Raw genomic sequence first — 23,287 nt, forward strand, 5'->3', positions numbered from 1 at the left:
ATATATATATAAGAGAAATACTTGAATTTCAGTGAATTTCAGTGTTCATTTATTTCCACATATACACACACATAACACTCATCTATTCATTGTTGAGTTAAGGGTTGAATTGTCCATCCTTGTTCTATTCTCTGTCAATATTTTTCTAACCATGCTGAACACCCTCTCTGATGATGCATTCTGCTTCGTCTCCTTGTTGTGTGCGCAGTTGTGCACTGCACTCTCTAAAAGCCATAGATGTTATTGTCACATATGCATGTACACTAGATGGCAGTATTATCCTGTTTAAGAGTGTCACAACATTGCTGTTTACGGCAGACAAACTGCTTTACGGTAGACGGAAAGGTGACTGCTATTGTTGTGTGTTGTTACCACGCTGGGAGGACGTTAATGAAACTGCCTAACAATAAACCCACATAAGAAACCAAGAACTCGCCCTCGATCATTCTACAGTTATAATGTGATTGGGCAGGCACGCTGTTTATATTGTGGGAAAGCGGACGTGAAAACAGGCTGTCGACACGTCACTCAGGTCCGCCTGAATTTCGGGAGATTTTCGAGAGAAAATTTGTCCCGGGAGGTTTTCGGGAGAGGCGCTGAATTTCGGGAGTTTCCCGGAAAATCCGGGAGGGTTGGCAAGTATGCCGGGCGCGGCACCGACAGCACCAACAAGGGCATGGGTCAAATGCAGAGGACACATTTCACCACACCTAGTGTGTGTGACAATCATTGGTACTTTAATTTAACTTTAACTTAAGCCAACAACAGCTGTAAATCGCACTGATGTGTTGATGTCTTGAGTTAGTGTCAGACTTTTTCATTGGCCAATCACTGTTAGTGATCATTCCTACTTGCTTTTTTCGCTGAAAAAAATGTTGTTTTTCTTCTTTGGGAAAAAAAACAGACTCTTAATCCATTTTAACTCTGGGCCAGAATTACTCGTTCCTTACTCTTTAGCCAATCACGTAGTGACAAAACCAGATATTTTTCTTCACTGACTGTCTGCCACAAATGTTTTCTTCTTCTTCAGCCAATGATGGACAGAAATCACGCTGATGAGCTGCCAAAGATGCAGTGCGGTTTCATCGATTTTGTCTGTTCCTTCGTGTATAAGGTAAACAAATGATTGGCTATGTGTTTACCAAAAACCGCAATATGGAACCCAAGTATCAAATGTGGAATTGGTCTCCTGCAGGAGTTTTCACGCTTCCACTCGGAGATCAGCCCCATGTTTGACGGCTTGAACAACAACAGGGGAGAGTGGAGAGCTCTCGCAGATGTGCACGAGGCCAAGATGAAGGCGATTGAAGACGAGAAGAAAAAACTGGAAGGAGGCCTCGGTGAGTATGGCTCCTGCTGCTTGTTTTAGATCTCTCCGGTGGGCCTTTGCGTCTAACTGACCATTTCTGTCTTTAACAGGTGAAGAAGGTGCATCAAAGTCCAAGACGTGTGTGATCTGCTAGGACTGACCAGGAGTTTTGAATGGTTAAAAACAGGCACCAAAATATTTTTACAAAGCCACATAGTGTTATTTTTGTATACCAATGGGAGTACTTCTATCACAGAAAGTTATTCCAATTTTTGTCCGTCTTCAGTAAACATTGTACAGTAGACCAACGTAACACTACTTTTAATTATACCTACATCTTGCACAATTAAATTGTTATTTAATTGTGTGTCAGTGTTGCCATGCCAAAAATAATGAATCAATCAAATATTTGATGTAGAGTTGCACGCCAAAAAACAAAAAAAATGTTTATATATATACAGTGGGGCAAAAAAGTATTTAGTCAGCCACCGATTGTGCAAGTTCTCCCACTTAAAATGATGACAGAGGTCTGTAATTTTCATCATAGGTACACTTCAACTGTGAGAGACAGAATGTGAAAAAAAATCCAGGAATTCACATTGTAGGAATTTTAAAGAATTTATTTGTAAAATATGGTGGAAAATAAGTATTTGGTCAATAACAACAATTCAACTCAATGCTTTGTAATATAACCTTTGTTGGCAATAACAGAGGTCAAACGATTACTATAGGTCTTTACCAGGTTTGCACACACAGTAGCTGGTATTTTGGCCCATTCCTCCATGCAGATCTTCTCGAGAGCAGTGATGTTTTGGGGCTGTCGCCGAGCAACACAGACTTTCAACTCCCTTCACAGATTTTCTATGGGGTTGAGGTCTGGAGACTGGCTAGGCCACTCCAGGACTTTCAAATGCTTCTTACGGAGCCACTCCTTCGTTGCCCGGGCGGTGTGTTTGGGATCATTGTCATGCTGGAAGACCCAGCCACGTTTCATCTTCAAAGCTCTCACTGATGGAAGGAGGTTTTGGCTCAAAATTTCACGATACATGGCCCCATTTATTCTTTCCTTAACACGGATCAGTCGACCTGTCCCCTTAGCAGAAAAACAGCCCCAAAGCATGATGTTTCCACCCCCATGCTTCACAGTAGGTCTGGTGTTCTTGGGATGCAACTCAGTATTCTTCTTCCTCCAAACACGACGAGTTGAGTTTATACCAAAAAGTTCTATTTTGGTTTCATCTGACCACATGACATTCTCCCAATCCTCTGCTGTATCATCCATGTGCTCTTTGGCAAACTTCAGACGGGCCTGGACATGCACTGGCTTAAGCAGGGGGACACGTCTGGCACTGCAGGATTTGATTCCCTGTCGGCGTAGTGTGTTACTGATGGTAACCTTTGTTACTTTGGTCCCAGCTCTCTGCAGGTCATTCACCAGGTCTCCCCGTGTGGTTCTGGGATTTTTGCTCACCGTTCTCATGATCATTTTGACCCCACGGGATGAGATCTTGCGTGGAGCCCCAGATCGAGGGAGATTATTAGTGGTCTTGTATGTCTTCCATTTTCTGATAATTGCTCCCACAGTTGATTTTTTTCACACCAAGCTGCTTGCCTATTGTAGATTCACTCTTCACAGTCTGGTGCAGGTCTACAATTCTTTTCCTGGTGTCCTTCGACAGCTCTTTGGTCTTGGCCATAGTGGAGTTTGGAGTCTGACTGTTTGAGGCTGTGGACAGGTGTCTTTTATACAGATAACGAGTTCAAACAGGTGCCATTAATACAGGTAACGAGTGGAGGACAGAAGAGTTTCTTAAAGAAGAAGTTACAGGTCTGTGAGAGCCAGAGATCTTCCTTGTTTGAAGTGACCAAATACTTATTTTCCACCATGATTTACAAATAAATTCTTTAAAATTCCTACAATGTGAATTCCTGGATTTTTTTTTCACATTCTGTCTCTCACAGTTGAAGTGTACCTACGATGAAAATTACAGACCTCTGTCATCATTTTAAGTGGGAGAACTTGCACAATCGGTGGCTGACTAAATACTTTTTTGCCCCACTGTATACCGTATTTTTCGGAGTATAAGTCGCTCCGGAGTATAAGTGGCACCGGCCGAAAATGCATAATAAAGAAGGGAAAAAACATATATAAGTCGCACTGGAGTATAAGTCGCATTTTTGGGGGAAATTTATTTGATAAAACCCAACACCAAGAATAGACATTTGAAAGGCAATTTAAAATAGATAAAGAATAGTGAACAACAGGCTGAATAAGTGTACGTTATATGAGGCATAAATAGCCAACTGAGAACGTGCCTGGTATGTTAACGTAACATATTATGGTAAGAGTCATTCAAATAACTATAACATATAGAACATGCTATACGTTTACCAAACAATCTGTCACTCCTAATCGCTAAATCCCTTGAAATCTTATACGTCTAGTCTCTTACGTGAATGAGTAAATATAATTATTTGATATTTTACGGTAATGTGTTAATCATTTCACACATAAGTCGCTCCTGAGTATAAGTCGCACCCCCGGCCAAACTATGAAAAAAACTGCGATTTATAGTCCGAAAAATACGGGACATATATATATATATATATATATATATATATATATATATATATATATATATATATGCATACATACATACATACATATATATATACATACATATATACATACATACATACATACATATATATATACATATATATATACATACATACATATATTCATACATATATCTATACATACATATATATATATATATATATATATACACACATACATACATAAATATATACATATATATGTATATATATATATATAATTACTGTCAAGACGAGGACTTTGGCGTGGTTTGTTTTCCCAAGGTGCAAATGATTTGGACCGGACATGGCGTGAAGGTAAATACATATTTAATTTCAACACTCAAAAAAAGAACAAACAAAAGGCGCTCACAGTGGAGGCACAAAACTTAACGCAGGGAGCAAAATCTTGGACTGTGCATAACTATGAACATGGCAAAAGAAAAGACACTAACTGTGGCATAAATAAACACAACTTACTTGCGGAAGCAAAGAGCAGCGTGAATGTGATGTCACCATGCTGACCACACAGGAAATGACAGGCTTAAACAGTCATGTGGTGATTGAAAACAGGTGCATGAGTTCAAATGAATCAGGTGCGTGAGTCCAAGACGTGAAACAGGTGACACTAATGGTTGTCAAGGTAACAAACAAGGAAGTGCAACCAGGAACTAAAAAGAGTCCAAAAAACAAAACAGCACATGGCCAAACAAAAACATGATCAACAGACATGACACATACATATATATATATATACATACATACATACATACATATATAAACATACATACATATATATATATATATATATATATATATATATATATATATATATATATATATATATATATATATATATATATATGTATATATATATATATATATATATATATATATATATATATATATATATATATATATATGATGCTATTATTGTGCAGTAGGGCTTTTATAAATTCAAACATGTCGTCAGGCTGCAAGCGGTTGAGAGAAATAAGAAGATTTAACCCTATTGGATTTGCTTATAAGCCAGTTGGCTTTTCTTTTAAGTCGCCTGCTTAAATAAAGTAAAAATACTAGCTCATAAGTCTGCACATATGGCATTGACAAAGCCAAGATCACTGCAGTGCACACACACACACACACACACACACACACACACACACACACACACACACACACACACACACACACACACACACACACACGACAAGACAAGGAATGAATGGTTTCTAATACAAATACTGTATGGCTTTAAATTTAAGGTATTTCGTGTATAATAGCATCATGTATAAAACCTCAAACATGTAAATAATGTTTATGTTTAAAAAGCATGCAAGTATTTTTGTTTTTGTTTTAAATTGCACCGGAAATTGGAGTTTGTGGTGGTTTAGAAAGTGCGACGTATCATACAAACAGCCTGCGAGCGTGCATTTAAAAATAGGAAAATATAGGAAGAATATAATAAAGAACAGATGGAAAAAAATACACTGAGTCCTCTTGGAGAGTTGGAAACAGACACGTGGACACAATTCTGCTGTTGATGAGGCACAGGCGCTCAATTTTTGACCTTTAAACTTTGCTTCTTCTACGACCTCGGATAGGAAGATTAGTCGATGCTGGAATGTGTCACACAAGAGAAAGAGCTCAAGTAGTTATGGCGCTACTGCGCCTCCTGTTGCACCCCCAGTTTGTGAAATATTAGTAATTAATCTGCCATAGTGTCATTTCCCGCATTCATTTCCCACCAAACAATTCAAAATTGTACTTTGTATACATTGTGCCATGTGCGACACAGTACATAATTGGCTAAGGCACTTGATTGACAGGTTGGCACATGCCAACGTCAGATATACACCTTATTACCAAAAGTATTTGGCCACCCATCCAAATGATCAGAATCAGGTGCATAATCACTTGGACCGGCCACAGGTGTATAAAATCAAGCACTTAGGCATGGAGACTGTTTCTACAAACATTATGGTGTGGGGTTGTTTGTCAGGAGTTGGGCTTGGCCCCTTAGTTTCAGTGAAAGGAACTTTGAATGCTCCAGGATACCAAAACATTTTGGACAATTCCATGCTCCCAACCTTGTGGGAACAGTTTGGAGCGGGCCCCTTCCTCTTCGAACACGACTGTGCACCAGTGCACAAAGCAAGGTCCATAAAGACATGGATGACAGAGTCTGGTGTGGATGAACTTGACTGGCCTGCACAGAGTCCTGACCTGAACCCGATAGAACACCTTTGGGATGAATTAGAACGGAGACTTAAAGCCAGGCCTTCTCCACCAACATCAGTGTGTGACCTCACCAATGCACTTTTGGAAGAATGGTGGAAAATTCCTATAAACACACTCCGCAACCTTGTGGACAGCCTTCCCAGAAGAGTTGAAGCTGTATGAGAAGCAAAAGGTGGACCCACATCATATTGAAGCCTATGGTTTAGGAATGGGATGGCACTTCAAATTCATATGTGAGTCAAGGCAGGTGGCCAAATACTTTTGGCAATATAGTGTAGTTCATCACAGAAGCAAAGAGAGAATTTAAGCCAGCTCTACAGGACAGAACCCCTAAAGAAGACTGCAGGTCCAACACGTCAAGCAGTACATATAAGTTTGTATTTCTGGGGATTAAGGTTTAAAAGATGAGGTGGTTCGGGCATCTGGTCAGGATGCCACCCGAATGCCTCCCTAGGGAGGTGTTTAGGGCACGTCCGACCGGTAGGAGGCCACGGGGAAGACCCAGGACACGTTGGGAAGACTATGTCTCCCGGCTGGCCTGGGAACGCCTCGGGATCCCCCGGGAAGAGCTGGACGAAGTGGCTGGGGAGAGGGAAGTCTGGGCTTCCCTGCTTAGGCTGCTGCCCCCGCGACCCGACCTCGGATAAGCGGAAGAAGATGGATGGATGGATGGATGTTACTGCGGTGACTTTAGTACCAATCACAATAACTTTGTGAGGCACAAATGTGAAATTAAAGAAAAAAAAACAGCAAGGTAAAAACAAATGTAAACTAATAATGTCAATACTGACCAGAATAGATAAAGAATGACTATTTTTAGTGTAAATACAAAGAGGCTGTCATTAAAAAAATAACACATGTATCATACCCCAGAAGGCGAAGGACATTGATGCAACATTGATTATACAAATTAAAGAAAACAAATCAGCAAGATAAAAAAAAACATGTAAACTAATAATGTCAATATTGATGAGAATAGATAAAGAATGACTATTTTTAGTGTAAATACAAAGAGGCTGTCATTAAAAAATTACCTACTTATCATACCTGAACAGGCAAAAAGACGTTGATACAACGTTGATTATACATAAATGTCCTTTAAAACTGATTTTAAAACAATGTTGCAAAATAGTTGTATTTGTAAATTGAGACAACGTTGATGTCTAATGTTGGATCCACGTTGTTGGTTGGGGAAATTACCAAATTTCAACGGTCAAATCAACGTCACAAACTGACATTGAATAATCGTCGTCAAAAAGCATGTTGTTTCAACGTTGCATTTGTTTTGTAGAATATTGGTTAGGAAATGACCAAATTTCAACGGTCAAATCAACGTCAGAACCCAACATTGATGAAACGTCGCCAAAAAGCACGTTGTTTCAACGTTGTATTTGTGTTGTAAAATATTGGTTGGGAAATGACCAAAAATCAATGGTTGAATAAACGTCACAACCTGACATTGAATAAACGTCGCCAAAAAGCATGTTGTTTCAACGTTGCATTTGTGTTGTAAAATATTGTTTGGAAAATGACCAAATTTTAATGGTCAAATCAACGTCAGAACCCAACATTTTAATAAACATCGCCAAAAAGCATGTTGTTTCAACATTGTATTTGTGTTGTAGAATATTGGTTGGGAAATTACCAAAATTCAATGGTCAAATCAATTGACATTGAAAAAACGTTGTCAAAAAGAATGTTGTTTCAACGTTGTATTTGTGTTATAGAATATTGGTTGGGAAATGAGCAAAATTCAACGGTCAAATCAATGTCGCAACCAAACATTGATTAAACGTCGCCAAAAAGCATGTTGTTTCAATGTCGTATTTGTGTTGTAAAATATTATTTGGGAAATGACCAAAATTCAACAGTCAAATCAACGTCAGAACCCAACATTGACGAAACGTCACCAAAAAACATGTTTCAACGTTGTATTTGTGTTTTAAAATATTAGTTGGGAAATTACCAAAATTCAACGGTCAAATCAATGTCGCAACCCAACATTGAATAAACATCGCCAAAAAGCGTGTTGTTTCAACGTTGTATTTGTGTTCTAAAATATCGGTTGGGAAATGACCAAAATTCAATGGTCAAATCAATTGACATTGAAAAAACGTTGTCAAAAAGAATGTTATTTCAACGTTGCATTTGTGTTGTAAAATATTGTTTGGAAAATGACCAAATTTTAATGGTCAAATCAACGTCAGAACCCAACATTTATGAAACGTCACCAAAAAGCATGTTGTTTCAACGTTGTATTTGTGTTGGGAAATGACCAAAATTCAACGGTCAAATCAACGTCAGAACCCAACATTGATGAAACGTCGCCAAAAAGCATGTTGTTTCAACGTTGTATTTGTGTTGTAAAATATTGTTTGGGAAATGACCAAAATTTAATGGTTGAATAAATGTCACAACCTGACATTGAATAAATGTCGCCAAAAAGCATGTTGTTTCAACATTGTATTTGTGTTGTAAAATATTAGTTGGGAAATGACCAAAATGTAATGGTTGAATAAACGTCACAACCTGACATTGAATAAATACATGTCTAAAAAAAAAAATTATAAAAAAAAAAAAAAGTATAATAGTTTTTTTTTATACATGTATCTCGTGCGCACGAGAAAGTTTCTCTTGCGCACGAGATACATGTCTAAAAAAAAAAAAAAAATTATAAAATGTTTTTTTTTATTTTCTATAACTTTATAAAAAACTTCTCGTGCGCACGAAAAAGTTTCTCTTGCGCACGAGATAGTTTCTCTTGCGCATTAGATACATGTCTAAAAAAAAAAATTATTAAAAAAAATTTTTTTATAATAGTTTTTTTTTTTTAGACATCTCTTGCGCACGAGAAACTTTCTTGTGCGCAAGAGATACATGTCTAAAAAAAAAAAAAAAAACTATTATAAAATATTTTTTTTAATATATTTTTTTTTTTATACATGTATCTCGTGCGCACGAGAAAGTTTCTCTTGCACACGAGATACATGTCTAAAAAAAAATCATTAAAAAATATATTTTATAATAGGTTTTTTTTTTTTTTTTTAGACATCTGTTGCGCACGAGAAAGTTTCTCGTGCGCACGAGATACACGTCTAAAAAAAAAAAAAAATATTATAAAAAATTTGATTTAATACATTTTTTTTTTTAGACATATATCTCGTGCGCACGAGAAAGTTTCTCTTGCGCACGAGATACATGTCTAAAAAAAATCTATATATTAAAAAAAAAATCTATAATATTTTTTATTTGTTTTTTTTAGACATCTCTTGCGCACGAGAAACTTTCTCGTGCACACGAGATACATGTCTAAAAAAAAAAAAATTACAAAATGTTTTTTTTATTTTCATAACTTTATAAAAAGTTTCTCGTGCGCACGAGATACATGTCTAAAAAAAATAAAAAATAAAAAATAAAAACTATTATAAAAAAAAAAAGGGACGGCGTGGCTAAGTTGGTGGAGTGGCCGTGCCAGCAATCGGAGGGTTGCTGGTTACTGGGGTTCAATCCCCACCTTCTACCATCCTAGTCACGTCCGTTGTGTCCTTGGGCAAGACACTTCACCCTTGCTCCTGATGGCTGCTGGTTAGCGCCTTGCATGGCAGCTCCCGCCATCAGTGTGTGAATGTGTGTGTGAATGTGGAAATACTGTCAAAGCGCTTTGAGTACCTTGAAGGTAGAAAAGCACTATACAAGTATAACCCATTTATAATTTATTTATTATAATTTATTTATTTATTTATTTTTAGACATGTATCTCGTGCGCACGAGAAAGTTTCTCTTGCGCACAAGGTACATGTCTAAAAAAAATAAATAATTATAAAATGTTTTTTTTTTTTATAACTTTATAAAAACTTTCTCGTGCGCACGAGATACATGTCTAAAAGAAATAAACATTTTAATTTAAAAAAAATTATAAAATGTTTTTTTTAATTTTTCATAACTTTATAAAAAGTTTCTCATGCGCACGAGAAAGTTTCTCTTGCGCACGAGATACATGTCTAAAAAAAAAAAAAAAAAAGTGTATTCAAAAAATAAATTCCCCCATGTCCCTTTAGGGGCTTCGTAGACTTCCTTTATTGCAGGTGAAATGAAAGTCAAAAAGGAACCCACAAAAGCATGCGCAGACATCACAGTGGCAATATGGCCACTGCAGGACAGCATGTTCTATTCTGCTGAATGCCACCATCTATGTTGCATAGCCGCACCACCCATCTTTTTGCAACACAACAATCCAGTCCAGTGTTCTCCATATAACATCCAAAATGTGACCTATTATGAAAATGACATTTGTCTATCAGTTTACTCCCTCCTTCTGGGAATTGTCTCCCGCTCTCGCTCATAGCTTTATCCTTGTCTCTGTGGAAAATAAAAAAACCTCTGAATGCCTTGGGCTGAATTGCATTATCATGATGAACAGACACAGGATATGAAATGTTGTAATTTCATTAGAAAGATGGAAGCAAACTGGAAGAGCTTGGACTGCTTCTAGTTAACATCTCTCAACATAGAGGCATTATGTTTATTATTACACTTTGCAATGGTGTTGTTTCGCACAATATGTTCTCACTCTTGCTATATAAAGCAACTAACGCTCAGTACCAAAACCAGTGAAGTTAACACGTTGTGTAAATGGTAAATAAAAACAGAATACAATGATTTGCAAACCTATATTCAATTGTATAGACTGCAAAGACAAGATACTTAACGTTGGAACTGGAAAACGTTGTTATTTTTTGCAAATATTAGCTCATTTGGAATTTGACGCCTGCAACATGTTTCAAAAAAGCTGGCACAAGTGGCAAAAAAGACTGAGAAAGTTGAGGGAATGCTCATCAAACGCTTATTTGGAACATCCCACAGGTGAACAGGCTAATTGGGAACAGGTGGGTGCCATGATTGGGTATAAAAGCAGCTTCCATGAAATGCTCAGTCGTTCACAAACGAGGATGGGCCGAGGATCACCACTTTGGGAACAAATGCGTGAGCAAATTGTTTAAGAAAAACATTTCTCAACCAGCTATTGCAAGGAATTTAGGGATTTCACCATCTACGGTCCGTAATATCATCAAAAGGTTCAGAGAATCCGGAGGCGGTAGTGCATCAAAAAGCGACATCAGTGTGTAAAGGATATCACCACATGGGCTCAGGAACACTTCAGAAAACCACTGTCTGTAACTACAGTTGGTCGCTACATCTGCAAGTGCAAGTTAAAACTCTACTATGCAAAGTCACAGCCATTTATCAACAACACCCAGAAATGCCGCCGGCTTCGCTGGGCCCGAGCTCATCTCAGATGGACTGATGCAAAGTGTAAAAGTGTTCTGTGGTCTGACGAGTCCACATTTCAAATTGTTTTTGAAAATGTGGACGTCGTGGAAAAGAACCATCCGTATTGTTATGGGCGCAAAGTTGAAAAGCCAGCATCTGTGATGGTATGGGGGTGTATTAGTGCCCAAGGCATGGGTAACTTACACATCTGTGAAGGCACTATTAATGCTGAAAAGTACATACAGGTTTTGGAGCAACATATGTTGCCATCCAAGCAACGTTATCATGGACGCCCCTGCTTATTTCAGCAAGACAATGCCAAGCCACGTGTTACATCAACGTGGCTTCGTAGTAAAAGAGTGCGGGTACTAGACTGGCCTTTGCAAATCATTGTATTCAGTTTTTATTTACGAATAACACGTGTTAACTTCACTGGTTTTGGGTTTTGTACATCACTGCTGCAAACTGCAACCGCAATAGAGAATAATCAAAACGTAGAATTAACAACTTTTTAAAGGCTGATTTTTTTTTCTTATAAAGACCAGTTACTGAAACGCATTAGCTTGTGCGAATGCTCCTAATGGTATACACACTATAGCTGCTTTCTTTACAGTCCTGTTCTTCTGAAATAGTGGGGCTATTATACTGACTTCCTCATTTTGATTAAAAAAAATAATATAAATCTGCACAAATTGTTTTATTAATGTTTGCTTTGTAGGTCAATGTGTTTAATATATTGTACTTCTAAGTAAATGTGGCTGATCAATTAGATTTTTTTTATTGTATTTTTCAGTGTCAATGGTTTAATTTGGCCAAACAATGTTCATAGTTTAAATAAGGATTTACCTTTTTTTTTTTATTTTAGGCCATTGATATTTTGTTACAGACTAAAAAAAACAATGCATAAAGTAATTATTGATTGTAAGTTGATCTATATATTCTGTCTGTTTTTGTTTTCCTTAATGTTAAAAGATAATGTTATGCAGAGGTGTACTTACAACAAATTTATAGCTAAAATTATGCTATTTCCCCAATTTCCCAGCAGGCACAAGACATTAAAACAACGTTGAGAACTTGTTAAATTAGGTCCTGACGTTGAGCGACTCAAACATAACGTTGAAACAACATGCTTTTTGACGACGTTTAATCAATGTTTGGTTCTGACGTTTATTCAACCATTGAATTTGGGTCATTTCCCAACAATTCTGCCACACAAATACAACGTTGAAACAACATGCTTTTTGACATTTATTCAATGTTGGGTTCTGACGTTGATTTGACCGTTGAATTTTGGTAATTTCCCAACCAATATTCTACAACACAGGTGTCACACTCAAGGCCCGGGGGCCACTTTATTTTATTTGGCCCTCGAAAGCCTGGAAATAATATGCATCAATAAAGTACTGTAACGTTTCTTACTAAATATATTATTTCTTTCTATTTTGGGAGAGAAAAAAAAAAGTACTCCATGTAATCGCAAATTATGATAACTTAAATATTGTTGAAAAATGCAAAAATATATTATCAAACATTCAAACCATTTTTTTAATAGAAATAAATATTAATAATGATGATTTCAAAGCAAGTTATCCATCAAATTGTGCAATGTAAAAGTAGCAATAGATTTTATGGTAAAATCTGTCATGACTTGGTCCTGGGTGTTTGCTTTTCCGGAATGCAACGGAAAGTTGGCTCGGGCGAGACGGGAATATAAATACATGATTTATTTAATATATCAAAATAAAGTACAAACGAAAAGCGCGCACAGTGGCGGAGAACAAACTATGGAACCAAAAGATTATAGCATTAATAAACAAAACTTACTTGGCATGGACTAAAAGGAGCAGCATGAACGATGGACATTAAATCAAGTGTCAGAAATGTGCAGAGCATAATTGTGGGATGTCACCAGAAAGACAAACTGAAAACAATGAACTTAAATACTACAGACATGATTAACGAAAACAGGTGCGTGACTCAAAACGTGAAACAGGTGCGTGACGTGACAGGTGAAAACTAATGGGTTGCTATGGTGACAAACAAGAGTGCACAATGAGTCCAAACGTGGAACAGGTGAAACTAATGGGTAATCATAGAAACAAGACAAGGGAGTGAAAAGCCAGAAACTAAAGAGTCCAATAACTAAACAAAACATGACTAAAACAAAACATGATTACACAGACATGACAAAATCGTGAAATGTACTGTGGTTTTTACAGCATTTTTCTCTAAATGAAAAAAACGGTACTTTTTTTACTTTAATAAACCGTTGTGTCGTTTTGGCATTTACAGTAATTGACCGAAAAATCTACAATTGTTGATTTGCGGTAAAAAAACAAAACAAAAAAACTGGCAGCTCAGGTGCAAAAATTTTACTGAAAATTGCATTTTTTTAAATTTACAGTAAAAAAAAACTAATGTAAATTTTACAGTAAAATTCCGGCAACTGAACTGCCTTTTTTTTTTTTTTTACCATAAAAACAGCAGTACAGTTTTTCCATTTACAGTAATATACACTATATTTTGAGGTGAAATGATTGCAACTGTATCGACGGGGTGGCATTTTACTGCACCTTAACATGAATTGATTACGTGGACCCCGACTTAAACGAGTTGAAAAACTTATTCGGGTGTTACCATTTAGTGGTCAATTGTACGGAATATGTACTGGACTGTGCAATCTACTAATAAAAGTTTCAATCAATCAAAAAAAAGGGTCGTTCTCCCAAGATGCAGCAGGAAACTCCCGAGGCAACATGCAGGTGAGACAATGATTTATTTGCATAAATCACGCAGGAAATGCAGAAAAACTAAACTAGCGTGCCGATAGCACGGGAGGCAAAGCAAAGTGAGAGGCTAGCGTGGAAGCTAGCATACAAACAGGAATCAAGAATCAAAAATATAGACGTCGCTAACTGTCGCGTAGTACAAACAAGGAAGCCAGACTGATTGTGGCCAAAAACAGGAATAAGTCGCTCTCTGATTAGTGCCCGGGAGCAGGTGAGCGTTCCCAACACTAATCAGAGGCAGGTGAACCTAATCTGCAGTCATGGCAACTAAAACACTAACCCGGGGTTGTTGAAAACAGAGCTGAGGGAGTCAAACTAACAGAACAAAACATGATCCGGGCAACGGATCATAACTAGGGATATCTGAAAATGGCTTTTTTGCCAATATGTGATATTCCGATATTGTCCAACTCTTAATAACCGATTCCGATATCAACCGATACCGATATATACAGTCGTGGAATTAACACATTATTATGCCTAATTTTGTTGTGATGCCCCGCTGGATGCATTAAACAATGTAACAAGGTTTTCCAAAATAAATCAACTCAAGTTATGGAAAAAAATGCCAACATGGCACTGCCATATTTATTATTGAAGTCACAAAGTGCATTATTATTTTTAACATGCCTCAAAACAGCAGCTTGGAATTTGGGACATGCTCTCCCTGAGAGAGCATGAGGAGGTTGAGGTGGGCGGTGTTTTGTTTCGGGGGGTAGGGGGTAGCGAGGAATGTATATTGTAGCGTCCTGGAAGAGTTAGTGCTGCAAGGGGTTCTGGGTATTTCTTCTGTTGTGTTTATGTTGTGTTACGGTGCGGATGTTCTCCCGAAATGTGTTTGTCATTCTTGTTTGGTGTGGCGCATAACTGGTGTGTAACTGGTGAGTTAACTGGTGTGTAATTGGTGAGTTAACTGGTGTGTAGTTCACAGTGTGGCGCATAACTGGTGTGGCGCATGACTGGAAAAGTTAGTGCTGCAAGGGGTTCTGGGTATTTGCTCTGTTGTGCTTATGTTGTGTTACGGTGCGGATGTTCTCCCGAAATGTGTTTGTCATTCTTGTCTGGTGTGGGTTCACAGTGTGGCGCATATTTGTAACAGTGTTAAAGATGTTTATACGGCCACCCTCAGTGTAACCTGTATGTCTGTTGACCAAGTATGCAGGCATTCACTTGTGTGTGTGAAAAGCCGTAGATATTATGTGACTGGGCCGGCACGCAAAGGCAGTGCCTTTAAGGTTTATTGGCGCTCTGTACTTCTCCCTACGTCCGTGTACACAGCAGCGTTTTAAAAAGTCATACATTTTACTTTTTGAAATCGATACTGATAATTTTGTAACCGATTCCGATAATTTCCGATATTACATTTTAAAGCATTTATCGGCCGATAATATCGGCAGTCCGATATTTTCGGACATACCTAATCATAACAGCAACTTTTTTTTACATGTTAGTTTTTAAGAAATCTATTTAAAAAATGCATTAAATGATGTGGCCCTCAGTGAAAACGACTTTGACACCTGTGCTCCACAACACAAATACAACGTTGAAACAACATGCTTTTTGACAACGTTCATTCGATGTGACATTGATTTGACCATTGAAATTTGGTCATTTCCCAACCAACAACGTGGATCCAACGTTAGACATCGTTATCTCAATTTGCAAATAAAACTATTTTGCAACGTTGTTTTAAAATCAGTTTTAAAGGACATGTATGTATAACCAACGTTGTGTCTGCTGGGATCCCCTCCAGGGATTAATAAAATATTTCAGTTTCATTTATAGTCGCGGCGGCACATGTTTTCTTCTTCTAACATGGGGATCAGCAACCCCAGTGGCTCCCTGGAGCATTTTTGAAAAAGGGTTGAAAATGGAAAAAAAAGGGGGGAAATATTTTTTTTGTTTTAGTATGTTTTTAGTTTGAGGACAAACATGACACAAATCTTCCCAATTGTTAGAAAGCCAACTGTTTAATATGTTTGTGTGTATGCTTCCCTGATGACAGTATTTGGTGAACATCGTTTTGTCCGACTAATTCCGGCGGTTCTTGAACTCACCATAGTGTGGACTGCGACTCAACAGTTTGTTTACATGTAAAATCTTCCACTCCTTCTTTGTCTCATTTTGTCCACCAAAAGTTTTATGCTGTGCGTGAATGCACAAAGGTGCACTTTGTTGATGTTATTGACTTCAGACATATTTGGTCAGTGCATGACTGCAAGCTAATCAATGCTAACATGCTATTTAGGCTAGCTGTATGTACATATTGCATCATTATGCCTCATTTGTAGCTATATTTGAGCTCATTTGATATCCTTTACTTGTATCCTCTTTGTATATAATTTAGTTTTGCATGTCTCACGACACATTATCTGTATGTACCGTATTTTTCGGACTATAAATCGCAGTTTTTTCATAGTTTGGACTTATGTGTGAAATTATTAACACATTACCGTAAAATATCAAATAATATTATTTAGCTCATTCACGTAAGAGACTAGACGTACAAAATTTCATGGGATTTAGCGATTAAGAGTGACAGATTGTTTGGTAAACGTATAGCATGTTCTATATGTTATAGTTATTTGAATGACTCTTATCATAATATGTTACGTTAACATACCAGGCACGTTCTCAGTTGGTTATTTATGCCTCATATAACATACACTTATTCAGCCTGTTGTTCGCTATTCTTTATTTATTTTAAATTGCCTTTCAAATGTCTATTCTTGGTGTTGGCTTTTATCAAATAAATTTCCCCCAAAAAATGTGACTTATATATGTTTTTTTTCTTCTTTATTATGCATTTTCGGCCGGTGCGACTTATACTCCGGTGCGACTTATACTTCAAAAAATACGGTAATATTGGCTGCATTTTTGTGTGCCATGCTGTTCCAGACCACAGCAAACATTACCTACTATACCAAAGACTGTAATAAATCTATTAAAAGAGCCTGACATTTCCTTTAACTTGGACATACATATCTATACCTTTGGCTATTAAAATCCAGTAATTTCCAGGAGTTATCTCACCTTCGAAGTAGCCTCTGATTTACTAATGTTTTCCAATGTTGTAAAAATGTGTAGAATAAATATTACATTTCAACATTTCTGTCAACGAAGATTTGCTTCAGCCTGCGACACAGTCATTTTGATAGTAGGCTATTATAGCAAATATAGACACTTACATCATGTGTTGACTTCATTATAAGACTTATATACGGCTTTTCATTTTTTGAGGCTGCAGACAGATTAGTTTTGGGTTGCCGACCCCTGCTGTAACCCCTGCACTGTAAATATAAGACTTGGGGAACAAAGGCAGACCATTAACCTGTTCTTTGTTGGGATGCAGAGGGGGGATGGTGCGTTATTGCTTAGAGGTTCACCAGCTGTCACTATGACAGAGGGGCTTCCCCACAACCCCCAACCCAGGGGTAGCAGAAACACCAAGCACAGAACTGTAAAATCCCGTGCAAAATGAGGGGGGGAGGATGTTTTGACCTTGAAGAGGAAATCTGTGCATATTTTCCAGCTTAAAACTGTCATTCGTCTATCGGCCATTTATTTTTCACGGGCTTTCACGGCCTCTTCTCACGTCTTAGAGCAGGGGTGTGAAAAATGTACTCCCAAGTGGGCCGGACTGGTAAAATCACGGCAAGATAACTTAAAAATAAAGACAACTGCAGCCCATATCACCCCCATCTTATCCAGTCTTCATTGGCTTCCAGTTAAATTCCGCATTGAATTTAAGATTTTATTCTTGACATTCCGTTCGTTGCATGGTGGGGCCCTTCAGTACATCACTGACTTGCTAGGCCCCTACTCTTCAGGTCAGGGTCTTCTAAAGCAGTGTTTTTCAACGTTTTTTGAGCCAAGGCACATTTTTGCATTGAAAAAATTCGGAGGCACACCACCAGCAGGAATCATTAAAAAACGAAAGACAGTTGACAGTAAAAAGTTTAAAGTCAATTGTTGGGTATGACTTTAAAGCATAACCAAGCGTGCATCAATGTTGCTCTTGTCTCAAAGTAGGTGTACTGTCACCACCTGTCACATCACGCCCTGACTTATTATTATTATTATATTATTATTTTTTTGGCTGTTTTCCTGTGTGTAGTGTTTTAGTTCTTGTCTTGCGCTCCTAATTTGGTGGCTTCTTCTCTTTTTTTGGTATTTTCCTGTAGCAGTTTCATGTCTTCCTTGACCGCTATTCCCCACACATACTTTGTTTTAGCAATCACAAAAATTTCAGTTGTTTTTATCCTTCTTCGTCGGGACATTGTTGATTGTCATGTCATGTTCGGATGTACTTTGTGGACGCCGTCTTTGCTCCACAGTAAGTCTTTGCTGTCGTCCAGCATTCTGTTTTTGTTTACTTTGTAGCCAGTTCAGTTTTAGTTTTCTTCTGCATAGCCTTCCCTAAGCTTCAATGCCTTTTCTTAGCGGCACTCACCTTTTGTTTATTCTTGGTTAAAGCATTAGACACTTTTTTACCTGCACACTGCCTCCCGCTGTTCCCGACATCTACAAAGCAATTAGCTACCGGCTGCCACCTACTGATATGGAAGAGTATTACACGGTTACTCTGCCGAGCTCTATACATCACCGACACTCAACAACAACACATCATTTGCAGACTATAATTACTGGTTTGCAAAAAATATTTTTAACCCACATAAGTGAACCCAGATGATCTCCCACGGCACACCAGACTGTTGAAAAACACTGTTCTAAAGATCCCAAAAACTCGTTTTAAACCCCGTGGAGACCTGGCATTCCAGGCTATAGCTCCCAGACTCTGGAACAACTTGCACCAGTCCCTCCGTGATCTTGACTGTGTTGAAATTTCTAAGAAACATTTGAAAACATCTCTAAAGCTTTTAGTTAATGCACCTTTTAACTCTCATTTTCGCCGGGCGCCGGTCAGAAGGAGTCTACTCCTGCACACCGTGACCAGGACTTCTCGGAAGACAGCAGGAACTTCACTCGGTGACAGAAAACACCGTGAGTATGGCTTCCTGCGCGTCTTGCACCTTACTCACGGAGAGGCTGGCTTTGCTAGAGGGCCGTGTCCGCCAGTTAGAGCAGAGTAATCTCGTAACTTTAGATGTTGCGGACACATCTGCTAGCGTTAGCTGTAGCGAGCTAACTAGCCCAGCCTGTAGTAGTCCTAAGCGGCCTACAAGCTACGGTGTACCGGTTGAGACGCATAATAGATTTAGCTCTTTAGCTAGTCCTACACCCAAGTCTACCGGGCACCACACCTTAGTCATAGGGGACTCCATCACCCGAAACATAAAGCTTAGCAAACCAGCCACAATTAAGTGCATCCCGGGGGCCCGAGCACCTGACATTGAGGCTAATCTTAGGGAGCTAACTCGCAACAGGCCTAGTAAACACGTACGACAGGCTAATCGCACCACTAGTTATGCGAATATAGTTGTACACGTTGGCTCCAATGACACTAGAATGAGACAGTCAGAGATTACAAAGAGAAACATAGCCAGGACTTGTGATCTCGCTAGAAAGATGTCCAGGCATCGAGTAATTGTCTCTGGCCCCCTGCCTGCGAGAGGCAATGATGAGAGATATAGCAGATTAGTCTCGCTTAACAAGTGGCTGGCTAGCTTCTGTAGACAACAGGGACTAACGTTTATTGATAATTGGCCCTCTTTCTGGGGCAAACCAGGCTTGCTGATGAGGGACGGCCTTCACCCTAACCAGGAAGGCGCCATCATCCTGTCTAAAAACATAGACTACTGTTTAAGTCACATTTGACTAACTACACTAGAGCAAGCCCGGTCACAGGCAATTACAGAGCCTGCTAGTCCGGGTGAGGAGTCAGTTAAGCTAGAACTAGCCAGCGCCAGGCTGGATAATTCCTGTACGCATAGCAATTTTCTTAGAATAACACACAACTCACATAATGTGTTTTCTGTTGTGAATGTGTCAGGGGTAGATATGCATTCTACTGAGGTGGCAAATCATGATGCGTTCAGTCGATCGCTGCATCAAGCAAACAATCTGAAAATTCCCGTCGTATCAATTCCTAGATATGGTCGAAACTATTTAAAGTGCACTACGTATAATAAACGCAACATTATTAATATTTCTACTACGGATAATTTAAACAAAAACTCGTCAAAACAGCCCAATACTTATAATCTGGGCTTTTTAAACATAAGATCATTGTCTCCCAAAACGTTATTAGTTAATGAGGTCATTAGAGACAACAATCTTAACGTCATTGGTCTTAGCGAAACCTGGCTCAAACCAGACGAATTTTTTGCGCTAAATGAGGCATCTCCTCCTAACTATACGAATGCGCATATTGCCCGTCCCCTTAAAAGGGGTGGGGGGGTCGCACTAATATACAATGAAAACTTTAACCTTACCCCTAACCTAAATAATAAATACAAATCGTTTGAGGTGCTTACTATGAGGTCTGTCGCACCGCTGCCTCTCGATATGGCTGTTATCTACCGACCCCCAGGGCCCTACTCGGACTTTATTAATGAATTCTCAGAGTTCGTTGCTGATCTAGTGACGCACGCAGACAATATAATCATAATGGGGGACTTTAATATCCATATGAATACCCCATCGGACCCTCAGTGCGTGGCGCTCCAGACTATAATTGATAGCTGTGGTCTTACACAAATAATAAATGAACCTACGCATCGCAACGGCAATACGATAGATCTAGTGCTGGTCAGGGGTGTCACCACCTCCAAAGTTATGGTACTCCCGTATACTAAAGTAATGTCCGATCATTACCTTATAAAATTCGAAGTTCTGACTCATTGTCAACAAACTAATAATAATAATAACTGCTATAGCAGCCGCAACATTAATGCTGCCACAACGATGAGTCTTGCTGACCTACTGCCTTCGGTAATGGCACCATTCCCAAATTATGTCGGCTCTATTGATAACCTCACTAACAACTTTGACAATGCCCTGCGCAAAACCATTGATAGTATAGCACCGCTAAAACAAAAAAGGGCCCCTAAAAGGCACAGCCCATGGTTTACAGAAGAAACCAGAGCTCATAAATTATCATGTAGAAAGTTGGAACGCAAATGGCGCGCGACCAAGCTTGAGGTTTTCCATCAAGCATGGAGTGATAGTTTAATATCGTATAAACGCATGCTTACCTTAGCTAAAGCTAAATATTACTCAAATCTCATCCGCCTCAACAAAAACGACCCTAAATTTTTGTTTAGTACAGTAGCATCGCTAACCCAACAAGGGAGTCCTCCCAATAGCTCCACCCACTCGGCAGATGACTTTATGAATTTCTTTAATAAGAAAATTGATCTCATTAGAAAGGAGATTAAAGACAACGCATCCCAGCTACAACTGGGTTCTATGAACACAGATACAACTGTATCTACGACGGATACTGCAATACAAAATAGTCTCTCTCTTTTTGATGAAATAACATTAGAGGAACTATTACAGCGTGTAAGTGGGATAAAACAAACAACATGTTTACTCGACCCACTTCCTGGGAAACTTATCAAGGAGCTTTTTGTATTATTAGGTCCATCAGTGCTAAATATTATAAACTTATCACTTTCCTCTGGCACTGTTCCCCTAGCATTCAAGAAAGCGGTTATTCATCCTCTGCTCAAAAGACCTAACCTTGATCCTGACCTCATGGTAAACTACCGACCGGTGTCCCACCTTCCCTTTATTTCGAAAATCCTCGAAAAAATTGTCGCACAGCAGCTAAATGAACACTTAGTGTCTAACAATCTCTGTGAACCTTTTCAATCCGGTTTCAGGGCAAATCACTCTACGGAGACAGCCCTCGCAAAAATGACTAATGATCTACTGCTAACGATGGATTCTGATGCGTCATCTATGTTGCTGCTTCTTGATCTTAGCGCTGCTTTCGATACCGTCGATCATAGTATTTTATTAGAGCGTATCAAAACACGTATTGGTATGTCAGACTTAGCTTTGTCGTGGTTTAACTCTTATCTTACTGACAGGATGCAATGCGTCTCCCATAATAATGTGACCTCGGACTATGTTAAGGTAACGTGCGGAGTCCCTCAGGGTTCGGTTCTTGGCCCTGCACTCTTTAGTATTTACATGCTGCCGCTAGGCGACATCATACGCAAATACGGTGTTAGCTTTCATTGTTATGCTGATGACACCCAACTCTACATGCCCCTAAAGCTGACCAACACGCCGGATTGTAGTCAGCTGGAGGCGTGTCTTAATGAAATTAAACAATGGATGTCCGCTAACTTCTTGCAACTCAACGCCAAGAAAACGGAAATGCTGATTATCGGTCCTGCTAAACACCGACATTTATTTAATAATACCACCTTAACATTTGACAACCAAACAATTACACAAGGCGAATCAGTAAAGAATCTGGGTATTATCTTCGACCCAACTCTCTCGTTTGAATCACACATTAAGAGTGTTACTAAAACGGCCTTCTTTCATCTCCGTAATATCGCTAAAATCCGTTCTATTTTATCCACTAGCGACGCTGAGATCATTATTCATGCGTTCGTTACGTCTCGTCTCGACTACTGTAACGTATTATTTTCGGGTCTCCCTATGTTTAGCATTAAAAAATTACAGTTGGTACAAAATGCGGCTGCTAGACTTTTGACAAGAACAAGAAAGTTTGATCATATTACGTCTATACTGGCTCACCTGCACTGGCTTCCTGTGCACTTAAGATGTGACTTTAAGGTTTTACTACTTACGTATAAAATACTACACGGTCTAGCTCCGTCCTATCTTGTCGATTGCATTGTACCATATGTCCCGGCAAGAAATCTGCGTTCAAAGAACTCCGGCTTATTAGTGATTCCCAGAGCCCAAAAAAAGTCTGCGGGCTATAGAGCGTTTTCTATTCGGGCTCCAGTACTATGGAATGCCCTCCCGGTAACAATTAGAGATGCTACCTCAGTAGAAGTATTTAAGTCCCATCTTAAAACTCATTTGTATACTCTAGCCTTTAAATAGCCCCCCTGTTAGACCAGTTGATCTGCCGTTTCTTTTCTTTTCTCCTCTGCTCCCCTTTTCCTTGAGGGGGGGGGCACAGGTC

At 38.8% G+C, this 23,287-nt stretch overlaps 1 protein-coding gene across 1 annotated transcript in view; it reads left to right on the forward strand.

The window, feature by feature from the left end:
* The window catches only part of LOC133587451 (cone cGMP-specific 3',5'-cyclic phosphodiesterase subunit alpha'-like), a 37,285-nt gene extending 35,705 nt beyond the window's left edge, over positions 1-1,580 (forward strand). Inside the window, exons 20-22 of the mRNA XM_061940317.1 lie at positions 1,031-1,114; positions 1,196-1,340; positions 1,420-1,580. Coding sequence (XP_061796301.1) covers positions 1,031-1,114; positions 1,196-1,340; positions 1,420-1,463 — 273 coding nt within the window. The 3' untranslated portion in view covers positions 1,464-1,580. The remainder of the gene's footprint in view (positions 1-1,030; positions 1,115-1,195; positions 1,341-1,419) is intronic.
* The last annotated feature ends 21,707 nt before the right edge of the window (positions 1,581-23,287 follow it).

The sequence above is a fragment of the Nerophis lumbriciformis genome, linkage group LG02 (assembly GCF_033978685.3).
Source record: "Nerophis lumbriciformis linkage group LG02, RoL_Nlum_v2.1, whole genome shotgun sequence".
NCBI lineage: Eukaryota > Metazoa > Chordata > Actinopteri > Syngnathiformes > Syngnathidae > Nerophis > Nerophis lumbriciformis.